The following is a 25,759-nucleotide window of genomic DNA, read 5'->3' as shown; positions in this document are numbered from 1 at the left end:
TCAGGGCTTCTGTAAGACAAGAGCTTTCCCCAGTGGGCTGTCTGCCTTTTCATCTGATTCACTTGCCTCTAACACCTTTGATGCAGTAGGAGTGATGGGCATGGAGGCAGTCGCTCTGCAGAGAGCTGATTATTTGCAGGAAGGGATGGGTCTCCATGCTGAGCAAGATTTCTACACATCCCCCATGTATCTGGGCCCCTACTCTCACAGGTTCTGAATGCTTTTAAAGCACTCAGAGGACGCTGCTGGAGCACTAAGGCAGAGGGTTATATTGCCTTCCCTTCTCTCCTTAGCTTCCTTTAACCCCAACCTTGATGCAAAAAGCAGAGAATGCTCAGCTCCTCCGGCTTTGATCCATTTGTCAGAGCTTCAGCCTAAGTGCTATGGTGTGTGCCCCTCTCTTGGCCCTGTGCACAGCAGTGCAGGAGGGGTCCTGTCCCGGGCTGCAGCTCCTCAATTTCCTTTTCGGCTCAGACTGAAGCATCCTCTCCCGTCAGGCTGTACCAGGGCCGGCCGGGCTGCAGTCATACGCTCCTCACTTGATTCCTGAGCCTTACCCTGGTGGCGGCCAAGACTTTGCCTTTCCGGTGTTTCCATGGTCCCGTCCCGCTCCGCACCGCTGCGCTTTTGTTCAGCGTTCATTTATTTTTAACAAGAAAAGCGCTTCACGCGGCACCGCGAAACAAATCGTCGGACATCCGAGCCCCCGCTTAGACCCAATAACAGAATCACGCAACCGCAGCGGAGCCGCTGTCGGACAGAGACCCGAGTCCGGAGCGGGGCGGGCCGGGCTGCGGGCGCTCCTCCCGGCGGGCGGGGCGGCCTCGTTCCCCCCTCCCTCATCCATCCCGCCCCGGTATAAAGCTGCGGAACGGCGCGGGGTGCGGGGTGCGGGATGGCGGCGCTGGGGGCGGTGGTGAAGAAGGCGTGGAGCGTGCGGCGTGCCGTGGTGCTGCTGGGGGCGCCGCTGGCCCTGCTGCCCGTGCTGCTCAGCCTGCCCGCCAAGGTACCGCGTGGGCACCGCGCTGCTGCCGGGGCTGTCAGACACAGAGCGGGGCGCGGAGCGGGGGGCGCGGAGCCGAGGTGTGCAGAGCCGAGGTGTGCAGAGCCGAGGTGTGCAGAGCCGAGGTGTGCAGAGCCGAGGTGTGCAGAGCCGAGGTGTCCAGCTGGTGCGTGGACGGGCGTCGTGGGGCCGTGACATTTGAAGGGGTGGGCTGAGCGAACTGTGCTCATGTACGCTTCTGTCGGGGAGTTGTATGGAACCGATGGTGCTGGATTCTGAAAGGTTTCGTGAGATGTTAATGTTCCGTAGGTGCGGGATAAAATTGCTTTGGGAAGGTTTGGGCTTTGGGATGTGAGTGAGGCTGAAGGGTTTTGCAGCTGTCCCTCACGCATCCTCGGGTGGAAGCACGGGGGGCTGTGAGGTCACAGGGAAACTTGTGCCACTGACCTCAGTGTGTGGGGTTTTGCCTGATGTTGTGACTCAGATCCCTCTGAGAATGACTCGGGTTGTATCAGAGGATAGGTGATGTTTGGTGCATAGCGATGACGGCGTGATTCAGATGCAGCGAGGACATGCAGGTGCATTTGTTGAGTGCGTTTCTCTGGACAGCCTGATCCAGTGCACAGTCTGGTGGTTGGCAAGCCTAACCATGGCATGGGGGTGGAAGCAGATGGTCTCTGAGGTCCCTTCCTACCCAACCCTTCTCGGATCTACTTCTGCCTGTGTAGTGCTTATCAGTGAAATCTCTACGTGCAAGACAGCAAAATGACTCTCCGGAATTAAAACAATTAATACTAATATGACCATTGCTTTACCGGATGCTCATGGAAGAGTGTGCTGACACCCAAGTTGCAAAGATTTGAGTGTTTGAGGAAGGAATGGAATAAAAAATCTCTGCTCGTGTTCAGGGGGCAGCAATTCCTCTGCTCTATCCTCATGGAATTGCCCCTTGCTGTTCAGCACAGAGGGAATGTTGCTGTTGTGTCAACACAGGATTAGGCGCAGCCACCCAGAGACTGAGCTACAGGGCTGTAGGAAGCAAAGGGAAGGGCTCAAACTTCTTGCAGCAGTGTGAGGGCTTGGGGAAGGGGGAGTAGGAACAGCGGAAGGCATGGGAGCTGCCTCCAGCATTCAGCAAGCTTCATACAGTGGGAAATCAGCTTACTAATCTGCTGCTGGTGTCATTGGAATGCTCCTCCAGACAGGAACCCACAGCAAGGTGGGGCCGGAGGAGCTGTCGAGCAAGGTGCAGCTGTTGGAGCAAGTTTTGTGTTACTGAGTTTTTGCACATCTGGAGCATGGCAGTTGGGTGGACTGGAGAGCCACATGCTCCCATTGAGTGGTCGTTGTGCTGTGTGGTGAGAGAAGCCCATAGGGCATGAGAACATTGGGGTGCAGCCTTGGGATGAGGCTTTCCTCATGTAGGTGTCTACTTAGAGGTATCTCTGTGGCACTCTCCTGCTCTGGGGATACTGAAATCTCTTGTCATGTCAAGTGAGAATTTACCTTCTCCCCAGTGAGCTGCTCGGCAACTCTCATCTCCACAGAGACCGTAGACACATGGAATATACCAAGCTGGAAGGCATCCACAAGGATCAGAGCTATAGGGAGCCACCTGAGGTCTGGCTTCAAGGGCAGCATCTCAGTTGGATCGGGAGACTGAGATATCTAATCTAAAGTTGATAGAGCAGAGAAACACAAGTAGGATGTGATTTCTTGGATCCATATGTGCTCTTGGGTGAAACCTCGAGGTCTATGTGCAGTGGGTTCCCCTGTGAAACCTGCACCTCAGTTACCCCTCCCCAGAGCTGAAACCTTTTGAGGAAGAGGACACCTCAGGTCTGGCCTTGCTTATTGCTGCTGAGCTCCAGTATCCATAGCTACAATGCTACATATCAGCTGTCACCCATGCTGGGGGCTCTCCAGGCTGCTGTGCCCCTCCTTTCAGAGGTACAGTGTCAGGGCTGCACTGGTGCTGACGTTTTACTGATACTCCTTGTTTTCATAGGATCACAGAATGGTTGGGTGGGATTAAAAATCATTGATCTCCAACCCTGGCCATGGGCTGGCTGCCCCCAACCAGATCAGGGTGGCGAATTTGATGAAGCCCTGGAGGAGGAGACTCTGTGAAGTGATTTCCTCTGCAATCTCCTTTCTCTTCAATAGAGGAATGAAATTTCTGCTCTGTCAGCAGGTTACCAAAACCCCCAGATGTGCTCTCCAAACTGAGTTTGGAACAGTGAGAAATGAGTCGTGCCTGTAACATAACCCAGCCCAGAGCATAATACCCCATGCTCCCCACTAAGCACAAGGGTCTGTGTCAGCTCCAGCTCTGGTGGCTGCTGAAATGGCAGAATGTTTGTCCCGGGTGCGGAAGTGCCCACGACCCCCCGGCTCACGGAGTGGTGAATGATTGCCAGGAGCTCTGTGGGGCAGGGGGGGCTGGAGGAACTGCTGTGCTGGAAGGGGCATGGGGGACACTTTTAATGAGCTGTGCAAAGAGCTTGTTCCAACAGCTTCTAATGAACTCAATGTCTACGGCCTCTTGGCTTGGTAACAGCTGAGGCAGCCAAATCTGCTAAAAGGAGCTCTGAGCAGGCAAATGGGTCCCAATGCCTTCAGAAAACAAGCTTGACTTCCTCAGTGGACATAGAGCAATTTAAAATCGACTTGGATGTAATGAGTCCTCCTGATGAGAACAAGGAGACTTTAAGAACTTCCAGAAGAAAAATGACTTTGCTTGTGCTCAAAAGCAAGGAACATGGGGCATCTCCAATGGAAGGCATTGTGAGGGAATGGGTGATGCAAATGTAGGCGACATGGCGAGCTGGGGGCACAGTGTGCAGGGGGTAGGGGTCTGAATCTTGGGCTGGAGCAGTGCTTGCTGAGCTGTAGGAACACGAGTGGCTGCTGGTGGGAGAGCAGCCCGGCAGGGAAATGGTGGTGGTAGCCCTGTTATGTGTTGTGCACAAAGTCCACCTCTGAGTTACGTATGTGCCTGGTGATTTAGAAAAGCCAATTTCACAAAACTGAATGCAAAGATAAGCTCTTATTTTCATCTCTTTTAACTTCAATGAAGAAAGAAGAATGATAACTGGAAGCTGTGTGATTATGTGCACTGCAAGCTTTGGTCAAGGCAAGCCTGGCTCAGAGCAAGCTGGCACAAAAAAGGTGAGAGCAGTGATGCTCAGGGCAGGGAAAGAAAAGCTGTCAAGAATTAATGTTAATTGGAAGCTAAGGGTCATAGAAGACATGAGAAGGGATGAGGAAGAAATTCCTCATCAGGGTGTTGAGGGTAACGAGCAATATTTCAGGATGTGTGGACAAAAGGAATCTGATAGGCTGTTGGGATTGCCAGGAATGCTGACCACAAGCTGACTGAGCTGCAGTCCCCTTGGAAATCAGATTCCCCAAAAAGGGCTTGGAAGATGGCACCCTGTATTTAGCTGAACATGACTAGCAGACTGGATACCCATAGCCAAGAGGCTCAATATGGTATTTGTGTGTACAGGCTCGTGAACGTTGAGCATGGGCAATGAGAGCCCACAGGCTGCTGTTTGCTGAGGTGGTGGCTTTTAGCAGAATGCCCTTGCAGCCTTGCTTCTGTAGTTCAAAGATGGCTTTGGCAAACTGGACAAGAGAACATGCCACAGTGGTGAAAGACTTTATGAGCTTGGCCTGTTTCTTTCAAAGTACGAAGAGTTGTGAGGGCACATCCATCATAACCAGAGTTCAGAGAAGCCCAGGTAGTGCATAAAATGAGATGCAGAGGACGGAAGCTGTCAGATCACAGCAACATGACGCTAAGAGTGAACTTAATGGCTCACCGTCATGGAAAATGGTTCTTTTTCTGTTTTAAAATATGGTGGATCTTTCCTAAAAATAATGCGGGAATGGAGCTGACTTCAGGCAGGGAGTACTGCTATCCTCACATGGTGTCAAACTGCCACTGGGCTGTTCCAGCTCTGCAGTCCATCTGAAGCTGCAGGAGCCATCGCTGCCCCCAGGAGTGCGTGTGAGGCTCAGACCTGTGAGGCAGGGCCAGTTCTCTGGAAGATGCCCATCTTTGTCATTATTTCCCTACGTGATTGTGGTCAGTTTGTCTACTTTCCCCGAGCCTCTACTGTCACTTTTGTAAAGCAGAGAAAATGATTCTGTTTTTCTGCCAACTGCTTATACTTTTTGAAGTGTTTTGTGTTTCATAAGCCTTGTGTCTTTAGGGTAACTCCAGAGCAAAAGTATCTTCACCAGCGTTCACTGCAGCTCTAGCAGCTGATGCCCCTATGTTAAGGGCCCCTTTCCAGCCACTCTGCAAATACCCAGAGCAAAAGAACTCCGCTGGCAGGAATGCTGGTAAACAGGGCTTGTTTTATGTCCAGATTACATAATGTTTGCAGGAGCTGTGTTGGTAGAAATCGGATTCAAATACCTATCCTATTGGACAACAGGCAGTGTGACTGGGGGGCCTGTGACACCATCAGAGCTGAGAACTGGGGACAGTTTGTGAACGAGATGCTGACAGCTGCTGATACTCAGGAGCTCTGAGTGTCATGGATAGGAAGTTCCTTTGTAATGGCAGTGGGATAATGAATCTTGAAAAGCTCCAGCTCTGGCCAAAGTATCTCTGGTATTGGGATTGAGGTTCTGGAAGAACCTTTATGTTCCTCGTTTGCTTGATCATAGGATGGGTGCTGGGGAGAGTCAATGAGAGGTGTTGAGGCTGTGTTGGCCATGGAACATGCAGAGGTTGGTGGAGCAAACCCAAAGCATGGCTGTGCCTTTAGGCAGAGCTCTTTCAAGCACCAGGTCTGCTAGGAGCTTGCTGGGCCTGTAGGGTCTAGATCCAGCTGAAGCTCCTGTTGTGTCCCCCAGCTTGGCAGTGGGACTGACAGCTCACCCCATGCCTTGGTGCTGTGTGTGGGTTCACAGCTGTTGAGCTGTTCCCCTGATCTGACCCCCATTCCCTGCCAGCACCTCAACCCCATCTCCCTCCCAGCCTGCCCATGGGAGCTGTGGGGCTCTGCTCCCTGGGCTGCAGCTCAGCAAGTCCTGGTGTGGAAAATCCCCGGTGCCTTCAGTGCAGCCAAGGCGGCATCTGCCTCGGGGTGGGCAGAGGTCGCTCCCAAGTGTCTTGTGCAATGGCAAGGAGAGCTGCTCCAGTCCATAGCCATCAAGCGCTTCCCTGGAAATCATTAAATGGTTATAAAATTAACCCAATCACAAGACCCATTTAAAAGCCCCTATTTGCTACCATTTTCCCCTCTGAACTTTGATAGGCTTATTCTGCAAAAAAATACAAAATGAAGCTGCGTGGAAGTGAGAGAGGAGTAGAAGGGGGTCTGGTGGTGACCCAGCATGAGGGCTGAAGGATGAGAAGTGTGGGGGTGACAGTGCTGCACACACCAGGGCTGCACTGAGGGCAGCTGGGTCTGTCCCTGTCCTTCTGCAGCTTTCTTTTTGGTGTCATTTGCTGTCAGTTCATGCGGGTTTCATCGTTTGAGCAAAGCCCTCCATACAGCAGGTTTTTTTTTTACCCTATTCAGTTTTACTCCTTGGCATTTGATCTTGCAGTGAGCATTGTGTATTAGATTCATGCTGTATTTCACTGCAATGTTCATCAGAATGCTTTGCGCACATCTTCGTGCACCAGAAAAGAACTCTTCTTTAATTCGTAATTAACTTTCTAAATCAGACTTCATCTCTTTAATGAAGCCAACTGCAATCTGCTGACCACTGATGGCAGCTCCTATACCCAGGTGTTCAATACTTGCAGTTGCTCTTCCTGTATAAGAGGCAAAATATGTTTGCTTTGTAGTCCATTGGTGCAACTTTTCAGAAAACTGAAGGGCACTTTTCTGCTGGGAGACAAACTCATTTATAAGGCCTTTAGAGAATGAATGGAAAATGACTTAATGAGAGTAGAACTATTTCTCTGGAATACAGAAAGAGGCAGAGCCAAGAGGCATTACCGATTGCCATGGGGGTGAAATCACTCATCTGCTGTGTGAATGTTTTAAACGTGATTTTTTACTTTTGCAAAGTTTAGTACTGTTGGGTTTGTGGTGCCAGTCCCATTGGAGCAGATGAAGTAAAGCCATGGAGATCTCCTGGGAACTGCTGGGTGCCACATCTGAGCTCTGCTCTGGGAACACAAAGGTTTTATTTCACTGTATCTCACACGCCATTTCACCACAGTCTAAATTTAAGACCATGAATGTTCTTTGAATCCAGAACTTAAGAACCTGATGTGAAATGGTGGCTTCCTTGTGATTCATACACTCAATAATAAAAGCAAATAGTTCTCAGTTCTTTAATATTCACTTTTCTATGTGCATGGTGCACTTGAGTTTTATGAGGAAAATTGCTTGTGAAATGCAAAACTAGAATGCCAAAGGCAAACGACCAGTTCTGTCACTCTGGGCAGTTTTTAGATGCATGCCGCAGGTGGATTGAATGATAGATCGCTGTTCCTTCTCATGGTGAACTAGCAGTGCTGCAGGTGGCCTGACACCTTTTGGCTCAGCCCTACCTGCTCTCGTGCCTTGCTGCAGGCTCAGCACATCCACCAGGCTGAGCTCTGTCCTGAAGGCCATTCACACACGGTGCTGCCCCAAAACCTGGCCGAGCCCTGAGCCTCCTGGGGGGCCCTGGCAGCCCCAGCCCTGGGGCAGGGAATGGAGGTCCAAGAGGAGATACAGAGGGGCCTTTGAGAAACAATCCAACCTGTTCAACAAGCTGGAAAAGAGTGGGGAAATAAATAGCTCTGGGGCTTCCAAAAGGCTCTCAGTGGTTATTTATAGCTCTGTGGGCACCCTGCCTCTGCTTGCTGCCAGTGACCCCTTCAGCCCCCCGTGGCTTTGTGCTGGGCTCCCAGTTTCCTCCTAGGCTCCACTCCTCTGTTCAGGGCTGTTGTCCCAGCTCCTTTCCCTGGCTTTCCAGGACAAGAAGCTTTGCTCTCCTTTGCCTCCCAGTTCAGTGAATGAATGGGCACTGGGAGCACTGGGTTTCCGCCAGCCATGGCAGCACAGCACTTGGGCAGGCTCCTCAGGAAGTGGCACTTCCTGATCAGAGTGCTTGATTTACTGATTTCTGCAGGGACAGGGTGCCTTGGAAAGGTTTCTCACAGATCTCACAGGAGGCTCTGAGCTAGCAAAAGAAACCTTTCTGTGTGCCTCCTGCTGCTAATGGGAGGGGGCTCGGTGCATCCATCTCTCAGAGCTGTTTTCTTGAAGCCATACAAAGTTGAAGGGGAAGCACAGATGAATTGGTGTAGCAGCTGTCGGATAGTTGGACAAGTAAGGGCATTAACAGCAGTGCATCCTGAGCATTGACACCCCACTTCACCTCCAGAGGCACCTCCTTCCCTCCAGAACCTCCTGGATTGAAGACTCTGCACTGCTGTCCTCCAGCATTGAGGCTCAGGAAACTGGGAGGGATTTGGGATTTTATTATGCTTTCAGAGGATGAGTCCTGAGCCCCCTATGCAATGTGGTGGGGGGAAGATGTTGCTGTTGGTGGAAATGATTTGAGGGGAAATAGGGTATCCTTGGAAGAATAATTGATGCATGTTGCTTGTCTTGGTATCTCCAAGTGAAAAGACTTCTCAGACACTGCTTATGTTGTTTTCCCTCTCTGTCAGACACTGCTTATGTTGTTTTCCCTCTCTGTTTCTCTTGCAGGAAGGAAGATGCCTCTACGTGATCCTACTGATGGCACTGTACTGGTGCACAGAGGCGCTGCCCCTGGCTGTGACAGCTCTGCTGCCCATCGTCCTCTTTCCCTTCCTGGGCATCCTCCCATCTAACAAAGTTTGCCCACAGTATTTTTTAGACACCAATTTCCTCTTCCTCAGTGGTTTGATCATGGCATCAGCCATCGAGGAGTGGAATTTACACCGCAGGATCGCACTCAGGGTGCTGATGTGTGTGGGAGTGCAGCCAGCCAGGTGACTGCTGGGGCAGGGGGTGTGCATGGGGGGCATGGGCTGCAGGAGCCGAGATGCAGCTCTGCACACAAGCTGCTCTTTCATTTAATTTTAAAATGTCCCTGCACATGAGCTTTTCTTCCCGCAGCCAGAATGTGTTAGAATCTGTCAAACTTCAATTCAGCTTTTTCTTTTTTTCTCTCTTTCAGACTAATTTTAGGGATGATGTTGACAACGTCTTTCCTGTCTATGTGGTTAAGTAACACTGCCTCCACTGCTATGATGCTTCCAATTGCAAATGCAATTTTGAAAAGCCTCTTTGGGGAGAAAGACACATCTAAGGATATGATCAGGGAAAATGAAGAAACACAAGGTAATTGAGACAGGGCAGAAGTATGAGCCAGCTGAGGTCTGCCCTTCTGCCATCAAACTTGGTCCCAGTTTAATATGTTCTTTGTTACTGTGATGGAAGGGTATTGACATACGGCTCCCTCTCATCCTTTCCCTTCCTCATGTCACACTAACAAGTTGGAAATATGTGGAAACACCACAAAGCAGTGATCCCCACTGCTCCCTGAACCCAGCACTGGCACAAGCAGAAGGCCAGCTCTGCATGCCCACTCGGATGCAGTGTGCTGATATCTGTAGGGTGCCACGTGCTTGTGCATAGGTTCTTTCTTCTATTTCTCCCCTCATAAAACGGGGGACTGAGAGAGAAGGCACAGATGAAGGGCAAGACAGCTGGCTGAAAGCCTAGTTAAAAGTGCTTTGTGATTTCCCCTCGTCCAGCCCTGTGTTGCTGCTTGGTGTTGGCAGTAAGCAGGTAGGTGGTGGATGGGCTTTGGCAGGGTTTTGCAGTCAGAGAAGGCCTTACTCCAGCCCTGCTTTCACAGGTCATTCCCTGAGAGCTTGGGATTCTGGCAGGCAGGGGTGAAAGACAGAAGTGAAGCAGTGAAGTCCCCTTTGTAACTCCTACTGGTAACTGGAGCAACAGCTGTAGGTTCTCTTTTTAGCACTAATTAGCTGCTCTACTTTCTCTACAACTTAAACACAATAGTGTTTTGGTTTCCACTGAGTCCTAAGGCAGGTTAATGAGTTCAGAGAACTGAAGTATGCATGCTCTAATAAAGATATAACTAATAATTCATTCTTCATGTCTAGCAATCATGAGATGTTTGCACTCCGTGTTGCTCTGTCACATTTGCTTTATGAATTTTTGACCATACACATCTATTAAAATCCACCCCACTGCCCTTCTTGCTGTGATTTCTCCTTCTGCAGAAGCATTGTTTTACGTGAACCTGTTTTTAACTTTCTTGACTCCATCCTCTAACATGATTTCAGTGTGTAGCTGGGACAGTGGAATTTGAGAACATGCAAAATCCAGAGTTCTGTTGTCCTAGACGTTGGCAAGCACAAAGTTAATGACCTTGGTTCAAAATGCTTAGGACTGTGAGAGAAACCAGCAAGGGGAGGGGCTGCAAGCAGATGAATGAATAAAATGACACTTTGCAACTATCATGTAACTGTGTGATGATGTATTTTTCTTCTGAGGTAGAAACTTACAGAAATAATAAATACAAGGGAAGGAGCAGTGATCTGCAAAATGTCCAAAAGGCAGATATTCTTGTAGACTTTTTATTTGAACTGCAGTACCTCAGGGTAGGCTCATCCTTTTCTGTAATCGTTCTGAATGGATGAGAAAAACATTGCTGGGAAGATGCCCTGAGCCTGAAGGCAGTCAAAACCAATGAGTCTGCTGTATACGTTGGAGAGGGGAGGTGAAGGTGAGCTTTGTGCAAGTCTTTCCTGTCCATCAGGTGTCGCCTGCAGTTAGGACTGGCTGCACCTCTTGGATGGGTTGTTGCCCTTTGTTGTTTGTAGATCTGACCTGCTTCAATGTAAGAAGATGGTATATTTATTTAGAAATCAGCTTGATCTTTGTGATCTAAAAGAGTTGTCATCTGAGGGCTGACACAGACAAGGAAGCTTTTATTGCAGTGTAGACTGTGTGTGGAAGTGAGCTGTTATGATTATGTATGATAGCATCGATCTGCATATTGGCTTGGATATGTTTTAATAACAAAGAAGGGGTGTGCAGGGGACTAAAAAAGAAAATAAAGATATATAGGAAAGAAACATACTGAAGAATGTATCTGTTACAGTGCCCATAAAGGCATTTGGCTCTCTGAAGGAATGTCAAGTGTATGAATCAGCGTGGTTGGTGCATTGCTTTGCTGACACGTCCCACTGGTCTCCTATCAATTGACCATATTTCCGTGCTGCTGAGAACCTCGAGGTTGCAATCAGCTGTGCCCATGCTCAACCATGTGGGCAAAATTTTGAAGATAAGCAAATATTTGCATGCATGAGTTGTTGAGAGCCAAAGCTTGGAGTCTTTTCTTGTGACTTTTGCACAGCTTGATAGAAGAAATCAGTTAGATGACTTGGTGTGTCTGAAATTCTGAGTTATAAGTTCTGTACAGCTCTGTCTGACATCTCCATTCCTATTGCCAAACCATGTGCTGGTTGTGTGCCAAACTGAAAACTGCTGTCACTGTGAGCCTGATTCTCCTGCTCTCTGCCCACTAACCCATCATTGCCAATATTTCACTTCTCTAAGCAAATTAAGTATTTCCAGATGCAAATAGTGATTATTTTAATTATCTGTATATTTTTAAATAATCTTCTTCCCTGCATAGAGGAGTCTGAATCTTCTGCAGATTCAGGATGAACTGCAGTCAGTGTTTGTGATGTTTCCTGAGGTCACAGACCTGGAAACAATGTCTCTATAGGGGCAGGTGGGAAATGTGCATTGTTGGTCATTGCTGCCACGGCGGTGTGGGCAGGATGTGGCCCAGCACTGCCACCTGCACCCCTCAGAGGGTGGCAATACTCTTCCTTGGCCCTTTTCAGTCTTTTAGGAGCTGTAGAAACATCATTAAGGCCAAAGTTCTCCAGGACAAGGTATATAAGGTATTGGGGTGAATTGGCCACTCAATCTCTCACACTGCTCTGTGCAAGGTGTGTACAGCCAGCACCCAGCTCAGTGTTTTTTGACTTCCTCTGGCATATGGACCTATAGAAATGTTCAGCCCCTTTTTCCAGGCTTCACAGGAGAAGATTGCTTTGCAGCAAGTCTGCCTTGCCTTTAACAGACCTTCCTTGAGAGGTAACTTACAGGTGTTCCTGGTGAGATGGGGTGGAGGTGGGGCTTAGCAGAGAAAAAAAATGGAAAAATGTGAAGAGGTGGAATGAAATATGTATCTTTGCAGAGCTGGCACTAGGCATCAATGCTAAGAGACCAGCTAAATCCAGTGGGAGACCAACAGTCAGCCACGGGTTAATGTTCTGCTAATTACATCCCTCCATCGCAGTACCCTTGAGATGAAAGCTCAGCATGTGTGCATCCAAGCCAATTAACTCAATTTCGGTTAATTAGCCACGTGTAAAACACGAGAGTGCAAGCTGTCTGGCTCACTGAGCTGGAACAAGCGGCTTGTCATTGGTGAGCTAGTCCAGAGACTTTGACCACTGGCTCCTTCCATACACTGCTTTCGGCTTCTGGTGCACAGGCAGAGCAACGAGGGTTGAGTTGAGGCCCGAGGAAGTTTGGGGGCTGCTGGGGTGACCGTGGTGGGAGGGGGCTGTGGGCCTCAGGTCAGACACGGCAGTGCCTGAGGGAAAGTGGCAGAGGCTGTGGTGACCTGGGCTGAAAGAGGTTAAAGGTCATCGAATCATAGAATATCCTGTGTTGGAAGGAACCCATAGGGATCGTCGAGTCCAAGCCCTGGCTCCACACAGGCTCCAGTCCTGTAGAGGGCATGGAAAATAGAGTTTATCAGCACATCCCTGCTCCCATCCTCAGGAGCTCAAGCCACAGTGAATGGTACAAACCTTAGTATGAGATATGGTTTAAGAAAACCTGCATGATTGTATTTCTGGTCTGTCCTGCAATCTCTGAGACCCGGTGCATATGCCCATAGATGTACGGTAGCATGGTGTGCAGCTCCCAGTTCACTGACCAAGAGAGATGGGTCATTGCGATCCAAACAGATCCTTTCCCTGTGCCCTGCTCACCTTTAGTGGGATGGGTGAGAAGCGCACTGAGGCAAAGCCTGTGTGAAATATGCAAGCATGTCCCCCAGGTGGCCCCAAACTGGTGTTGAGGTCCAGGCTTTGAGGGGTGTGCCCTGAGGATACAGCAGGCCCAGTAATTCTTGTTCCTGAGAGTGAGCTGTGGTTTACCCCCCCCAGGGCACAAAACCATCAGCAGAGAAGGGACACCCTCAAGCTCCCATCAATCTGCAATGTTCCAGAGTCTGAAGCAGTGACAGGAGGAGTGCCTGTGGGGGCTGGAGGAGAAGCTGGGTGCTGTGTTGTCACCAGGCTTGTTCGTCCCCTCTGACCCCATCACAGTGGTGTGAGCTTTCTCTTTCTTTGCACTGTCCTTTCTCTGTAAAGGGCAATTTGCCCTTCTTTTTGTGAGCAGTTCCACTGTTTGGTTCAAGGAGAATTTTTTAGATGCTTTGAACTGTTTTAAAGTCCTAATCTTTCTTTTTCAGCACCTTTACAGCAGAATAAACTTTACACTGTACCAACTGAGATGCAGTTTCTGGCAAGTACTGAGGAGTAAGTTAACCATAAAGTTTGTATTACAGCACTGAGACACAGAATTATCCCCTGAGCCGACCGAGTTTTAGGAATTTGAAATTCAGTCACTGAACTGTTTGATTACACTACAGCTCCCAATTGCTAGCAGACTGACCATGGAGCTGAACCCCTTCTCTGTCTCGCATTATTCTGCACGTCCAAATCATTGCAGGGATCCTCCAGTCTCTCTGGAGCAGTAACCAGAGGTGTCTCCTGCTGGGAAATTGTCCCTTGGCTTTCCCAGGAGCATGGAAAGTGGTGTAAAAACCACCAGGATTTACACAGCATTGGTGGTCCTGCTTTGATAACAACAGTGGGAATTAAACAGCTTTTCAGGAATAGGGTTTTGTTTCCTCTTGGTGCTATCAATTTTTTTTTCTGCTGGTCAGTCCTATGAACTCTATGCTGATTTTTGCAAGCCACTGAAGGGCCTCAGTGCACCTCAGACCCTGTGAGGGGGCACTTGGCTGAGTCCTGCAGAGCAGCATTAGCTTGGCTTTCTAAAATCTGGGAATGTTCCTTCTGTCAAGGCTCTGAATTGCTTGCGCTGTATTTAAACCAGGGCTTTCACCGGATTCTCTTTTGGACTGTTTTAAAGCAAAGATCTGGCGGAGGAGAAGGAAATTACCAGTGACACTCTCTCAGACTTAAAGAAGGAGGAAGAGTACAAAACAAATATATGGAAAGGCTTCCTCATCTCCATCCCGTATGCAGCCAGCATTGGGGGTACAGCAACGCTGACAGGAACCGCACCAAACCTCATCCTCCTGGGACAGCTGAAGAGGTATGGGAGGCTCTCCTGGAAAGCCCTGCCTGTCTGCCAGGGTAAATCCTGCACAGCCAAGAGATATTCTCCAACCCTGTGGGAAATTCCTTTCTGTGCCAAGAGCTAACTTGGAAAATTCATGCCCTTCCAGCATCTTTTGGGAAACTTTGGGAGTGGATGAAGGCTGAGAGCAGTTGTATCCCCAGCCTGATGTTGGGGAGCAGATTCCCAGCATAGCCAGCAGGCTGCCAGCCAATCCAGTGCGTGTGTGCTTCACCCTACTTCTGCTCTTAGCCCTGCTGACTGTAATGGAACCCGGCCACGTGCTTAAAACTAGCCTTGTAACTCCTGTGATGAAACAGGCTGGGTAGTGTTCTGTGGCCAACTGTACGTAGGGCTGTATGGTAGCAAAGGAAAATAAGGAATCTGCTACTTCTGGCTTGTTTTCTTGGGCATAAAAAAATACTTCCTATGTGCATAGGACTATGGCCTTGTGCCATGCCAAGTGCCTCCAGGTATTTCTTAACACTGGCTTCCATAAGCAGCATGTTAAGCCTCTCCCAGCTGCTAGTACAGAGGGGAAATGTTCCTAAGTGCACAAGTGGTGACTTTGTGGGATATTTTGCTACTGGTTTCAGATGTTTGCTTGCCCTTAAATTGGAGGGTGGTTTTCCCTTCTTGCATTAACTTGATTTTTTCCCATTTGCTTAGTTATTTTCCAGAATGTGATGTGGTGAACTTTGGTTCTTGGTTTATGTTTGCATTTCCTTTAATGCTGATTTTTCTTCTCATGGGATGGCTATGGATCTCCATCCTGTACGGAGGAATTGATCTGAGGTATGTTTATATTCACTCTATGCTCATTATCACAGCATTGTGAATACACCTTCATACAATTCTCATACTAAATCTACACATAACACCCAGAATCTTGACAGGGAGGGTTTCATAGCTAACTTCAGAATGTTCATCCTCTATTTCTAAGCAGCTGCCCATGTGTCATCTTCAGCTCAAGGCCCCAGTCCTGTAAATGTTTTCTGAACGTTGCTCCCATGATTGTCTTTTATCTTTCCTACTAAGAGCATCTGCTTTCTGCTTCCACCCTGCTCACTGCTGATAGCTGGCTGCTGCAGGAAGGGCTTGAGCTGATGGGGGCTGTGCAGAAAGGGGCCAGGGGTGATTCAGGCTTGTAAGGGATTAAAGGATCAGAAAACACTGAAGAAGCAAAAAAACTGTAATAATAGTAATAATAATAATAATAATAATAATAATAATAATAATAATAATAATAATAATATTGATCACTAGCATATTAACATCGCATACCAAAACCCCTTTTTGGAAATGTCTGTGCCTAAAGTTCATGCCACAGGCATGGATAACCCCACAGGCACAATCCACGAGTGGGCATTGCCATGTCACACCAAAACAGCTGTGTGATACACAATGACCCAGGATCTGCCCCCAGAGATCTGGCATTCGGGCAGATGCTTGCTATTAAAAGAGGCTTCCATGGATATATCAAAGTTAAGGTTGAATATTCCCTAAAAAGTCCCCATCCTTTTCTTTCTAGTTCCAAGCAGTTTTGAGCCTTTGGCTGCATGCAGTAAGCAGTTGCAGATATGCACCCGGGGAATTTTAAAGAACTCTCAGAGTTGCATACACTTTTCCTGACTGAAATACACACATGCAGGGAATGTGTTAACATATTAATTCACTGAAACATAATTTTTGTACATTGTATTACTGCCTGAGCTGCGCTGGGAGAAGTCAGTGGCAGAACTGCATTGGTAAAAGGGAAAGCAGGGTCAGACCTTGAAGGCCAGCATGAAATCTTGGTTGCCCTGGAATTAGTAGCAGAAATCTCCTGGAACACAACTGCTGAGATTTGCTCCTAATGCTGAAACTTGGATTTGGAAGAGAGTGCTTCATAGCAGGGCTTTGTTTTACAGCAACATGTTGATCTATAATTGAGAGTAATGTGTTTTACTGGTAAACCTTTGCTGGATACATACAGCCCTCAGTGCACGCTGCTTACAACAATGGCAGCAGTGCCACACTGGTTAATTTGGAGCCTTTTCCCTCCTGTAGACTCTCATATGTGATAGAAACGAACTCACAGCCATGCTTCCCCTAGGGACAATGCAGAATTTCTAATATTTAGAAAAGCCTTTAATTGTTATTTTGAGTTTAAAAAGCAGGGAGAAAAAAAAAAAGGGAGAGAGAGAGAGAGAACAGGTGTCCAAATATTTACATTTTCTCAGCAACAGGAAAAAAAAATCAATGGGAAAGTTACAACCCAGAAAATGACAAAGGCTGCTCCTTAAATCGCAGGCATGGGCTGGGGGATGCTCTGCCCTGTAGTCATGAGCCCAGAGCTGCCCCGTGCCGTGTCCCAATTCCTGTGTCCTGTGTGTAGGGCTGGGACATGGCCCTGGTGCCTGCTCAGCAGGTGAGGCAGGAGGGAGTTCTGCTCGCCAAAGCCCCCAGCAAAATGTCACATTGATACTTGGAGGACGTGATGCTTTTTGTTTGGTTTGGCTCATCTCTGTCCGTGTGAAGCCCAGCTTTATTGGGATAGCTGCAGAGCACTATTCCCCAGTGGCAAAGTGCCTCGGAAGGGACAGTGCAGAGCTGCACAAGCACAGCCGTGTTTCTGCAGCAGTTTCCTCGGCTGCTCTGGGCAGGAAAGCACAGACAGATGGACGCCTCGCCAAAAACAGGCTGGCACTGTTCGAATCTGAAATCTGTAGGCTGATTGAGTGAAGATAAAGCTGCCATTCGTAACACCCCAGAACTCAAAGGACCAGGTACATCTCTTTGAGATGCAGGATTTTCCGAATTGCCAACCATTTGCTTGTGCAGAAGACACAGCCAGGACTTCCCTTCGAAACAGACTGAACGAAGGGATCTGGTGGATGCACCTGAGGTAGAACCTTGCGTGTTGTAGGTTTAATCAAGGTCACAGGCAGAACATGATGGCAGAGAAAGCGTGAGGTGTGAATACGTCGTTGTGTGCGCGTACTACAAAGGAGCAAACAGCATGTCTGCCCAGTGAGCGCTCAGAGTTCAGAGGCTTAGCCAGGAGCACATTAACATTCCTGGCCATGCAGAAATTCTGTGCATTTGTCGATTCTTGACAGCATCCTGAGATTTTCCAGGAAATTGCAGGTGCCTTGAGAAGGGAAGGGACAGGTTCGTTTTGCACGTCAGCCACCTCCCAGTGTTTCACCCGAGTAATTATCTGTCAGAGATGAAACCCTGCAACATTGGGGTTTTCTTTTGGCAATCACAGCCCATGCTGGAATTGGTTTAGAATATAAATGAGGGAAAACTTCTGCCCTCTGTGGGGCCTTCTTTGTGTGAGAGCAGAGAGAAAGTGGATTTAAAAAGGGGCCTTGCTACCGTTTGGGACCAGACTATAACTATGGGTGTTCCCATACGCGGGGCTTTTCCACTGGTATTCAGTGCCATGCTCCTTCCTCCTGGGTTCAGACATTTAAAAGTGTAACTGTGTTTCTTGACAGGGGCTGGAGAACAAAAAAGTCAAATGTAAGAGTGGATGCAGAAGCCCGAGCCAGAGAAGTGATAAAGGAGGACTACCAGAAACTGGGCCCAACAAAGTGAGTCGTAAAGTTGGGATTGAGATGAAAAAGAAATCAAGTGGGGTGGAAATGTACTGTCCTGAGAGTGGTGGGCTGAGTTTAATATTTTTAGAAGAAAACGGAATAATGTTTCCACTCAGTATTTGTGACCTGCTGAAGTTTGCTTTTCTGCATGCTCCAACCTCTTCATCTTCGCCTACAGGAGTAACAGCAAATAGCAGCTTGCCCTCAGCTCTTACCAAGAACAAAGTTCATATTACAGTGTGGATTCATGTTAGGCTGCTTAATTACTGTTTGTAAATTTTTTGCTCCAAGAACCAAAGCTTTACATGTGCTTTATGTAACTGACACAGGCCAGATTTTGGAGATTTCTGCAGATCTGTAGCTGTTCTGCAAAGCAGAAGTGCTCACCGAGCAGACTGATGAATCGTGTTATGAATCATATGGATGGTGGATATACATTAAGAAATCTTGAGAGGTGCTCAAAGCAAATAGATAGGAAGAAGTTAAATTCATTTTGTGGAATCAACACTTTTAGTTGAAGTTTCTCAAAGGTTTTGTCTTCTGGAAGAGGTGTGCAAATTGATAGGGATCACATGTTGGAGAAAGAAATGTGAGAAATGTATGAGAAGTTCCAAAGTAGAGAGAAAAAGGAAAAGTTGAGTATCTACAAGAATCAAACCCCAGGTATGTCCAACCCGCCCCTGGCAACCAGGGCTAGTAGAGATTTTTGAAAGTGTAGGTCTTAACCTCAAAATGTCTGTGGTTCTCTGTCTTTAAAAGAATATACTCACAGTGGTGCTGTGAAGGTTCAGTGATGTCTGTGTTGTGCTACTGACATTGTAATTATTGCTCTTGTGTGGAAAATGGAGTGGCTCTTCAAAGACTGAGCCTGTGCTGTAAATGAAAGAAATTGGTTTAGCTGTTCCATCCAGAGCATTATGAAGCAGCCTGTAAAATGTCTCTGGAAGAATCAAAGTCTCTCTTTGAGGTCTACGAGCGAGAAAGTCCATTAAGCCATGCTCAACCAATTTGATTAGCAACCCTGTAACTTAAAATCAATGCAAGTGGTTTCTTCCCAACGGCTTGCCTGCCCTTCCTTGTGCTCTGAGAGGTTTCAAACAGTGTTTTGAGGCATTGCCTTGGTTAAATCTTGACCCCACTAGAATCAAGCCTAATACTTGGTGTATGATGCTCCTGTTCAAAGAACCCCCTGCTATTTGTCATATGTTTGAGGGACCCTGCTTAGGTTTTGATTTTGAAGATCATTCCTGCTGTCTCATGTATCATTTGAATCTTAGCTCTCCTTTTATGTTGCTTAAAATGGAGCGAAACCATTCTTAACTGGTCAGTATTAGCCCGATCTGTGCCCTAAGGACATCCCAGAGGGCAGTGACGAGAGGAATGGCCATGAGCAGCTCCTAGCCTTTCTCTGCCCCATCTGGATGGTCAGTTTTGCATGCATGTGTTTTGACATCTGCCCTGGGCCTTCATGGTGCTCATCTGGCCTGTCCTTCATGTCTTGCACTAAGATCCTTGCTTAATCTTGGATCTTAAGATCTTAAGATCTTCCACTTGATCATTGCTGCCAAATATCAGTATCTGCTCATAGATGTGCATCTTATTCCAGTGATTCACTGTAGTTGATTGGAGAGAAGCTGCCTCACTTTTCACCCAGCTGCTGCAGCCAGAGCTCAGTACTGCCTGTCTCAGCTCTGGCCCTTTAGCACAACATCATTTTAACTGCATTTCCTTTCATTTCAGGTTTGCGGAACAGGCAATTTTCTTCCTCTTCTGCATGTTTGCTATCATGCTTTTCTCCAGGGATCCCAAATTCATTCCAGGCTGGGCCAGCTTGTTTGCACCAGGGTGAGATTTTATTTTCATTCCATTCTCACATTTTTCAATGGCATTTCAAAGTCTTTGGGATTCCTGGGTTTCTGACTGTGTTGCTGAACATTGTTACTCAGGTTTCCTGGAATAAATTAAGCTTGAACTCCTAGAGTCAGCTTTATTGTTTCTGTGTCCCAAAGGATGTGCATGAAGCCCAGTGGGAACTGGCACTGCAGATTCTTACGTATGCCCATCTGAGGCCATCCCTGGAGTGCTGACTGTACTTACGTAGTGCATTTACAGTGACATGCTGAATTTCAGTGGAGGTCCAGAGAGTAAAGAGAGATGGTAGGAGTTGGCTTGCTGTGCTGTTCTGCCTGTTTTGTGAGTTTATCTCCCTTATGACATCCATTCATACCTTGGGAGGACAAACAAAGCAGTTGGAGAATGCTGAATCTCAGAGAGGATATTTCTAAACAGAACTCAAATCATACTTGACTTTTGGATTGTTTTAGTAGAGCTCTAGCTTAATTAATGACTCCTTAATAGAACAAAATAGTTATGAACCTTTTCCTCATCATTTAATGTCTTCTTATAATCAAATATAAAGTCTGCGTGTCACTGTACACTCTGAGCATTTTGTAAAGATCTCATGTGGGCTCTGCTCCTCCTGTAAGAGCTGGGGAAGTCTGTCCCCACAGCCCTTGTGGGGGAGGGGACAGTGGACTGAGCACAGTTCTTCAGGCAGAACATTGGAGCATCACTGCTGAGGAGGAATTCATTCATGCTTTCTTACATTTGCAGGGCCGTGGGGCAGTTTTTTAGGGGGTTCACAGCTTGATAGGAATTAAAAAGAACTGTGAACAACCGCTGTTGTTCAAACCTAGTGGAAACTTGTAATCTTCTTTGGTAAATCCCTGTTCTCATAAACTTTGTACAGGCTCATGCTTCTTACTAGTGTTTCTGCTGCTTTTGGGCAGGTTTGTCTCCGACGCGGTTACAGGAATCACCATTGTGATCATACTGTTCTTCTTCCCCTCACAAAAGCCTTCCCTTAGGTGGTGGTTTGACTTCAAAGGTGAGTAGTTGATCCCCCAAGGCCTCTTCCTCAGTGCCCAGAATGAAGTAGAAGTCAAACTCCTAAAGCCCAGGCTCTCCAGCAAGTTTTGGTGCCAGAAAGTCTTTTGAGGTCCTGGCTTTCTCCCTTTGAGTAGCAATGAGATAAAAGCTTCAATTCCTAAACCACTTATGATGAGAGACGGCCTTCATATGGAGATGCAGCTGGTGAGGCCCCTGGGACTGGCTTGCCACATCCCTGGCAGGATGGAGAAGCACCCACTGAGCTCTGTCACACGTGTTGGTTGTGCTGTCCAGACTCCTCTGGATAAGATGTGTGCCTTGGTTCCACAGAAAATTGCAGATCCATTAGCGCATCCTTTCATATGGCAGAAATCATTTTGTCATGTTCTGAGGGATGGGTTGTAGGGGGGATGCACTTTTTTTGCTTTAAAACTTAAATGCTGTAGTGGAAAATTACTAACATCTTCACAGTTCAGATGGTAGAAAACTTCCTCCTACCATGGACTCCCATCTACTGAGAGCAATGTTCACGTCTGTTACAGAGAGGGAATTAACTTGATGTTGGAAGTCTCCTCAAGGAAGCCTCAAAAAAAGCCTTAACTAGTAGAGTTTCTTTTCTTTTCATTGTGTTAAGACTCCATTTTTTATATTAAGTGAAATGATGAATTGTCTAGCTTGAGGGAATCCATGTGTATATTTTTATCATCAGCAACTCATGGTTGATGAGCTTCAGCAGTGACGTCAGGCTGATAATGTCATTCTGTCAGATGATGATGGATGTGCTCCTCTTTGGGTGGGTGCTTGATATGGGGATTTTCTCTTTTTCTAGCACCAAACACTGAGACACAGCCCTTGCTGACGTGGAGGAAGGCCCAGGAAACGGTGCCCTGGAACATCATCCTGCTGCTCGGAGGGGGCTTTGCCATGGCAAAGGGCTGTGAGGTGCGACCCGGTACAGCCGTGCTGTTTGGGGTTCTTGTTTGGCTCTGGAAATTTGCATCTGCAGGGTCACAGCACTAACAGGACATGTTTCTCTACTGAAGACATGTTTCACAACTCTCCTGAGACAGCAACACATAGCAGATAATTAAGGAGAGGTTAATAAATCTTGTAACTCCTCTCAAACTGCTTGCTGTTAAATACCCTGATGGCACTGCACATAGGTGGTTGTGTGGGTGGCTGAAGGTCGTATGCAGTTTGCAGAGCTATGACAGGATCAGCTCTTCTGCAGATATGCAGGAGCACCGCTCTCCAGCTTGTTTGCTCTCCCTTCCGCAGGAGTCTGGTCTGTCTGTCTGGATAGGAGGCCGCCTGCACCCCCTGGAGGGCGTACCCCCACCCGTGGCTGTCATCCTCATCACGATTGTCATCGCCTTATTCACAGAGTTTGCCAGCAATACGGCCACTATTATCATCTTCCTGCCTGTCCTGGCAGAGCTGGTAAGCAGCCAGTGCTCAGAGTTGCTCTGTGCAGGCAGGTGTGTGGTGCTAGGTCTGGAGCTGGCACCATTCAGTTCTCCTGCTCCTGGATCAGGGCTGTAGGCACTTTGAAATCCTTGGGAGCCATAAAGCAAGTGCCTGTAGCATAAATGAGCACTGATGAATAATACTCCTTCAAGCACTTGTTGGTGAGATGCGTGATTATCTGTCACAGAGTGTGGGATATGCCTCTGCGCAGTGCACTATCTGTATCCATCAATATATCTGCCTTTCCCTCCTAATCCCCAACATACAGTTTCTGTTCCTTTCTGTTTTTCAAGGCCATTCGTCTGAAAGTCAATCCACTCTATTTAATGATACCAGGAACAATAGGATGCTCCTACGCATTCATGCTGCCAGTCTCAACGCCTCCTAACTCGATTGCATTTTCTTCTGGACACTTGATGGTCAAGGATATGGTAAGTTGCTTTGGATATACAATATACTGAAAGCAATCAACTTCTGTAAGGTAGTGTTGGAAGGCACAGAGATACGGGAGAAGCCTGTATAACATCTGACCCTGTGAAATTTGGAGCTGCTGTGGCTCCAAGTGATGACAAAAGTGGTTTCAATTGTGCTCAGCATCTCTCAGATCCTGCTCCTGTTCCAGCCAGTGTCAGCTGCTCAACCTTCAGAGGTTTCTGGGTGAAGGAAATGTTCCCCAGCTCAGTGAAATACAGCTTATGAGCAAAATTAGGCTCAGTCCCAGTTTCTGCTCACATTCCTGAGGCTAAACAGGCACTAATGTTTTTGATGGATCAAAGCTTGGCAAAGCATTTGCGGAATGGTCTTTGTGGCTTAAGAAAGCCCTCTTAGAAAATTGCTGGTATTAATGGCAATTAAACCTTCCATTTTATAACATTTGTGTTCAGCTAACTTCATACTGTAGATGTCCAAGCTGAACTCAACAGTTGTCTTTGTGTTTCTTTTGTAGGTGAGAACTGGGTTGCTCATGAATCTTATGGGAGTTCTACTTCTTAGCTTGGCTATGAACACGTGGGCCAAGAGTATCTTCCAGCTGGGGACCTTCCCTGCATGGGCTAACATCCATGCAGAAAATGCCACATCGCTCTTGCCAGCTGTAGAAAATGTCACTTTAAGTGCACTAAATAAAATATGAACAAAGCTACCCCAGGGGAAGGACTCACTCACTTAGGACTCGGGCACTGGAATCGTCAGCATATGCACAGGAAGAAAGCCACATGGCTGCCCACACTATATGAGACCCTTGGGTTTAATTTTATTTTTAGAAATACTGGTCAGTGTTGCAACATCTATTGGTTATTTTCTCCGAAGGTCCTTTCCCCACCTTCCACAGGTACCTATCAGATACTCCCAGACAATTTCATCTGTCCATCATAGGTGGTTGTTACCTGGACAACCCCATAAGCATCGAGCATCTTTGGGGAGATGCCTCTCCCCCCATGAAAGCTAGCGAGCTTTGCTACTCCAGCTTCTGATACCCTTCCTCACTTTGGAGAGCAGCTCAGGATGGATTTATGTGCAACCCAATGTGAGTGAGTGTATCAGAATCTGGCCCAGGGAGAAGGCAACGTGGGCTTCTGGCAGGACCGTGGAGGCTGGAGGCTCTTTGTGGTCTCATGATTAATTCTCTCATGTAGGATGAAGACTATTTCTTCAGGCTTGTGCATGAAAGGATGATTCAGGGGATGTGTCAATAGGATTTGGTGTGTTACTCCATGCTTTGGAAACAGGAAGGCAACCGTTTGTTTCCAAACATGTCCAATGGTTTGAAAACCTGGTTTTCAGCTGCTGCCTGGTTCTCGGCACTGAGTGCACAGATGGAGGTTTGGGGCCAAATTTGTTTCTGACATAACTGTGTGGACATCAGTGGTGTTTCAACTTTGGTGAATGTGGCCAGTCTTAGGTTTGTGAGACTGACCCACTTGTGAGAGCCTGCTGAGGTCAGCGGGCAAGCTGCACTGCAGTATCATTGACATTGCTGAAAAGTAGGCGTTGATTCTTAACATCTTTGTATTTCTGATTGCTTGGATACTTTCAATGAAAGCATTGCAAATTGACTGTGATTTTAATCACCATTTTATCCTTTGTAAAAAAAAAAATTCTCTAAGAATCTAAAAGTATTTAAAGATCTGTCATTGACATAGATGGATGGAAAGATAAAGGATCTGATTCCTGATATAGGGCAGGTTGGTGACTGGATGGATACTGGGCTCTGCTGGGTCCCTTTGATGCTGTGACCTTTGGAGCTGGCACAGTGGGATCCAGCCCACCCCGCCTGCTCTTGTGCTGCTCATGAAGCCTGGGGCCAGTTGGGGTCCACCTTAAGGCTGCACTCAGGCAGGGTCTTGGGACTGAACAGAAACCACCAACACCAACTGAATGTAGAACTTTGATCAGTCATGTTCTGGAAAAAAAAAATCCTGAATGTTCAACAGAATCCTTACATCTAACAAAATCCTTAATGATCATGGAAAATGTACAATAAAGCACATTTGTTAGCACATCCCTTCGTCCTGTTTGCTCTGTAGAGCTGAGCCTCCTTCTCCCCTGCTTAACCCCACAGCTTTGGGTTTGTCCCCTGGAGGAGCAGGAGAGCTCCCTGCCAGCCCCCATGACTCAGGCACTCTGCATCGCTGGCCCATTGCTGTGCTAAAATTGACTGGAAGAAGTTTCTATTTTTACAGTAAGTCAACCTGGTTGTTGTTGAGGGTTCTGTGATACGACCAGAGATATGAAAAATCTCGGGAGAGGGCATTTCTAGTGCTGTATCAACCTTCTGTAACTTAAGCCCTGTTGTTTCAGAGGGCCTTTGCCTGCACACCATTTCTCTAAGAATGTCAACATTCAACAGCCGCCACCAAAGCCATTCACATTAGCATCCCGCCTGTGAATTTTAATTAAACAGGAAATGCCTCACTTGTGCATTGAAATTCAACATCCAGAATATCTCTGCTTCGCTCCTTTGATGTTCCCCATCCGATCTGGGATGAACATCCACATGTTCTCCTGAGACACTCGGAGGAAACTCGTTCTGGTTTATTTACAGTAGGGAAGTGTTATGTAGTGTCTTTTATCCCAGAAGCATTCGAGTGGCTTTGTGAACTGTTCACACAGAGGTCCTCCTCGGGGCCCCGCAGCGGTGAGGGGGCCATGCAGAGCCAGCTGCCCTCATAGAGTTGCAGCATCACTAAGGCTGGAAAACGCCTCTAAGACCACTTAGCCCAACCACCCACCTACCACCAATAGTGCCCACCGACTGCGTGCCTCGTGCTACACCTCCTTTTCCTTAACACCCCAGGGACGGTGACTCCCCCACTCCCCGGGCAGCCTGTGCCAATGCATCACCATTCTTTCAGAGAAGAAATTCCAACGTGAAGCACGATTTTCACGACTGACAACATCCCATTTCTCCTCCACTTCCTCTGCTTTCC

At 47.6% G+C, this 25,759-nt stretch overlaps 1 protein-coding gene across 1 annotated transcript; it reads left to right on the top strand.

Annotated features, from left to right (window-relative positions):
- Window positions 1-895: 895 nt before the first annotated feature.
- On the top strand, window positions 896-23,463 carry SLC13A3 (solute carrier family 13 member 3; the record flags this gene model as incomplete). Its single annotated transcript, XM_079543439.1, has 13 exons — window positions 896-1,006; window positions 8,683-8,948; window positions 9,137-9,300; window positions 13,493-13,559; window positions 14,179-14,364; window positions 15,058-15,183; window positions 17,874-17,969; window positions 19,716-19,820; window positions 20,765-20,862; window positions 21,694-21,806; window positions 22,143-22,304; window positions 22,625-22,762; window positions 23,278-23,463. The coding sequence occupies 13 exons, from the start codon at window positions 896-898 to the stop codon at window positions 23,461-23,463; spliced, it is 1,818 nt and encodes a 605-aa protein (XP_079399565.1).
- Between the last annotated feature and the right edge of the window lie 2,296 nt (window positions 23,464-25,759).

The sequence above is a fragment of the Tetrao urogallus genome (assembly GCF_951394365.1).
Source record: "Tetrao urogallus genome assembly, chromosome: 16".
In the NCBI taxonomy this organism is placed as follows: domain Eukaryota; kingdom Metazoa; phylum Chordata; class Aves; order Galliformes; family Phasianidae; genus Tetrao; species Tetrao urogallus.
Note: the sequence above shows the minus strand (reverse complement) of the source record. Positions and strands in the feature narration are given on the sequence as shown.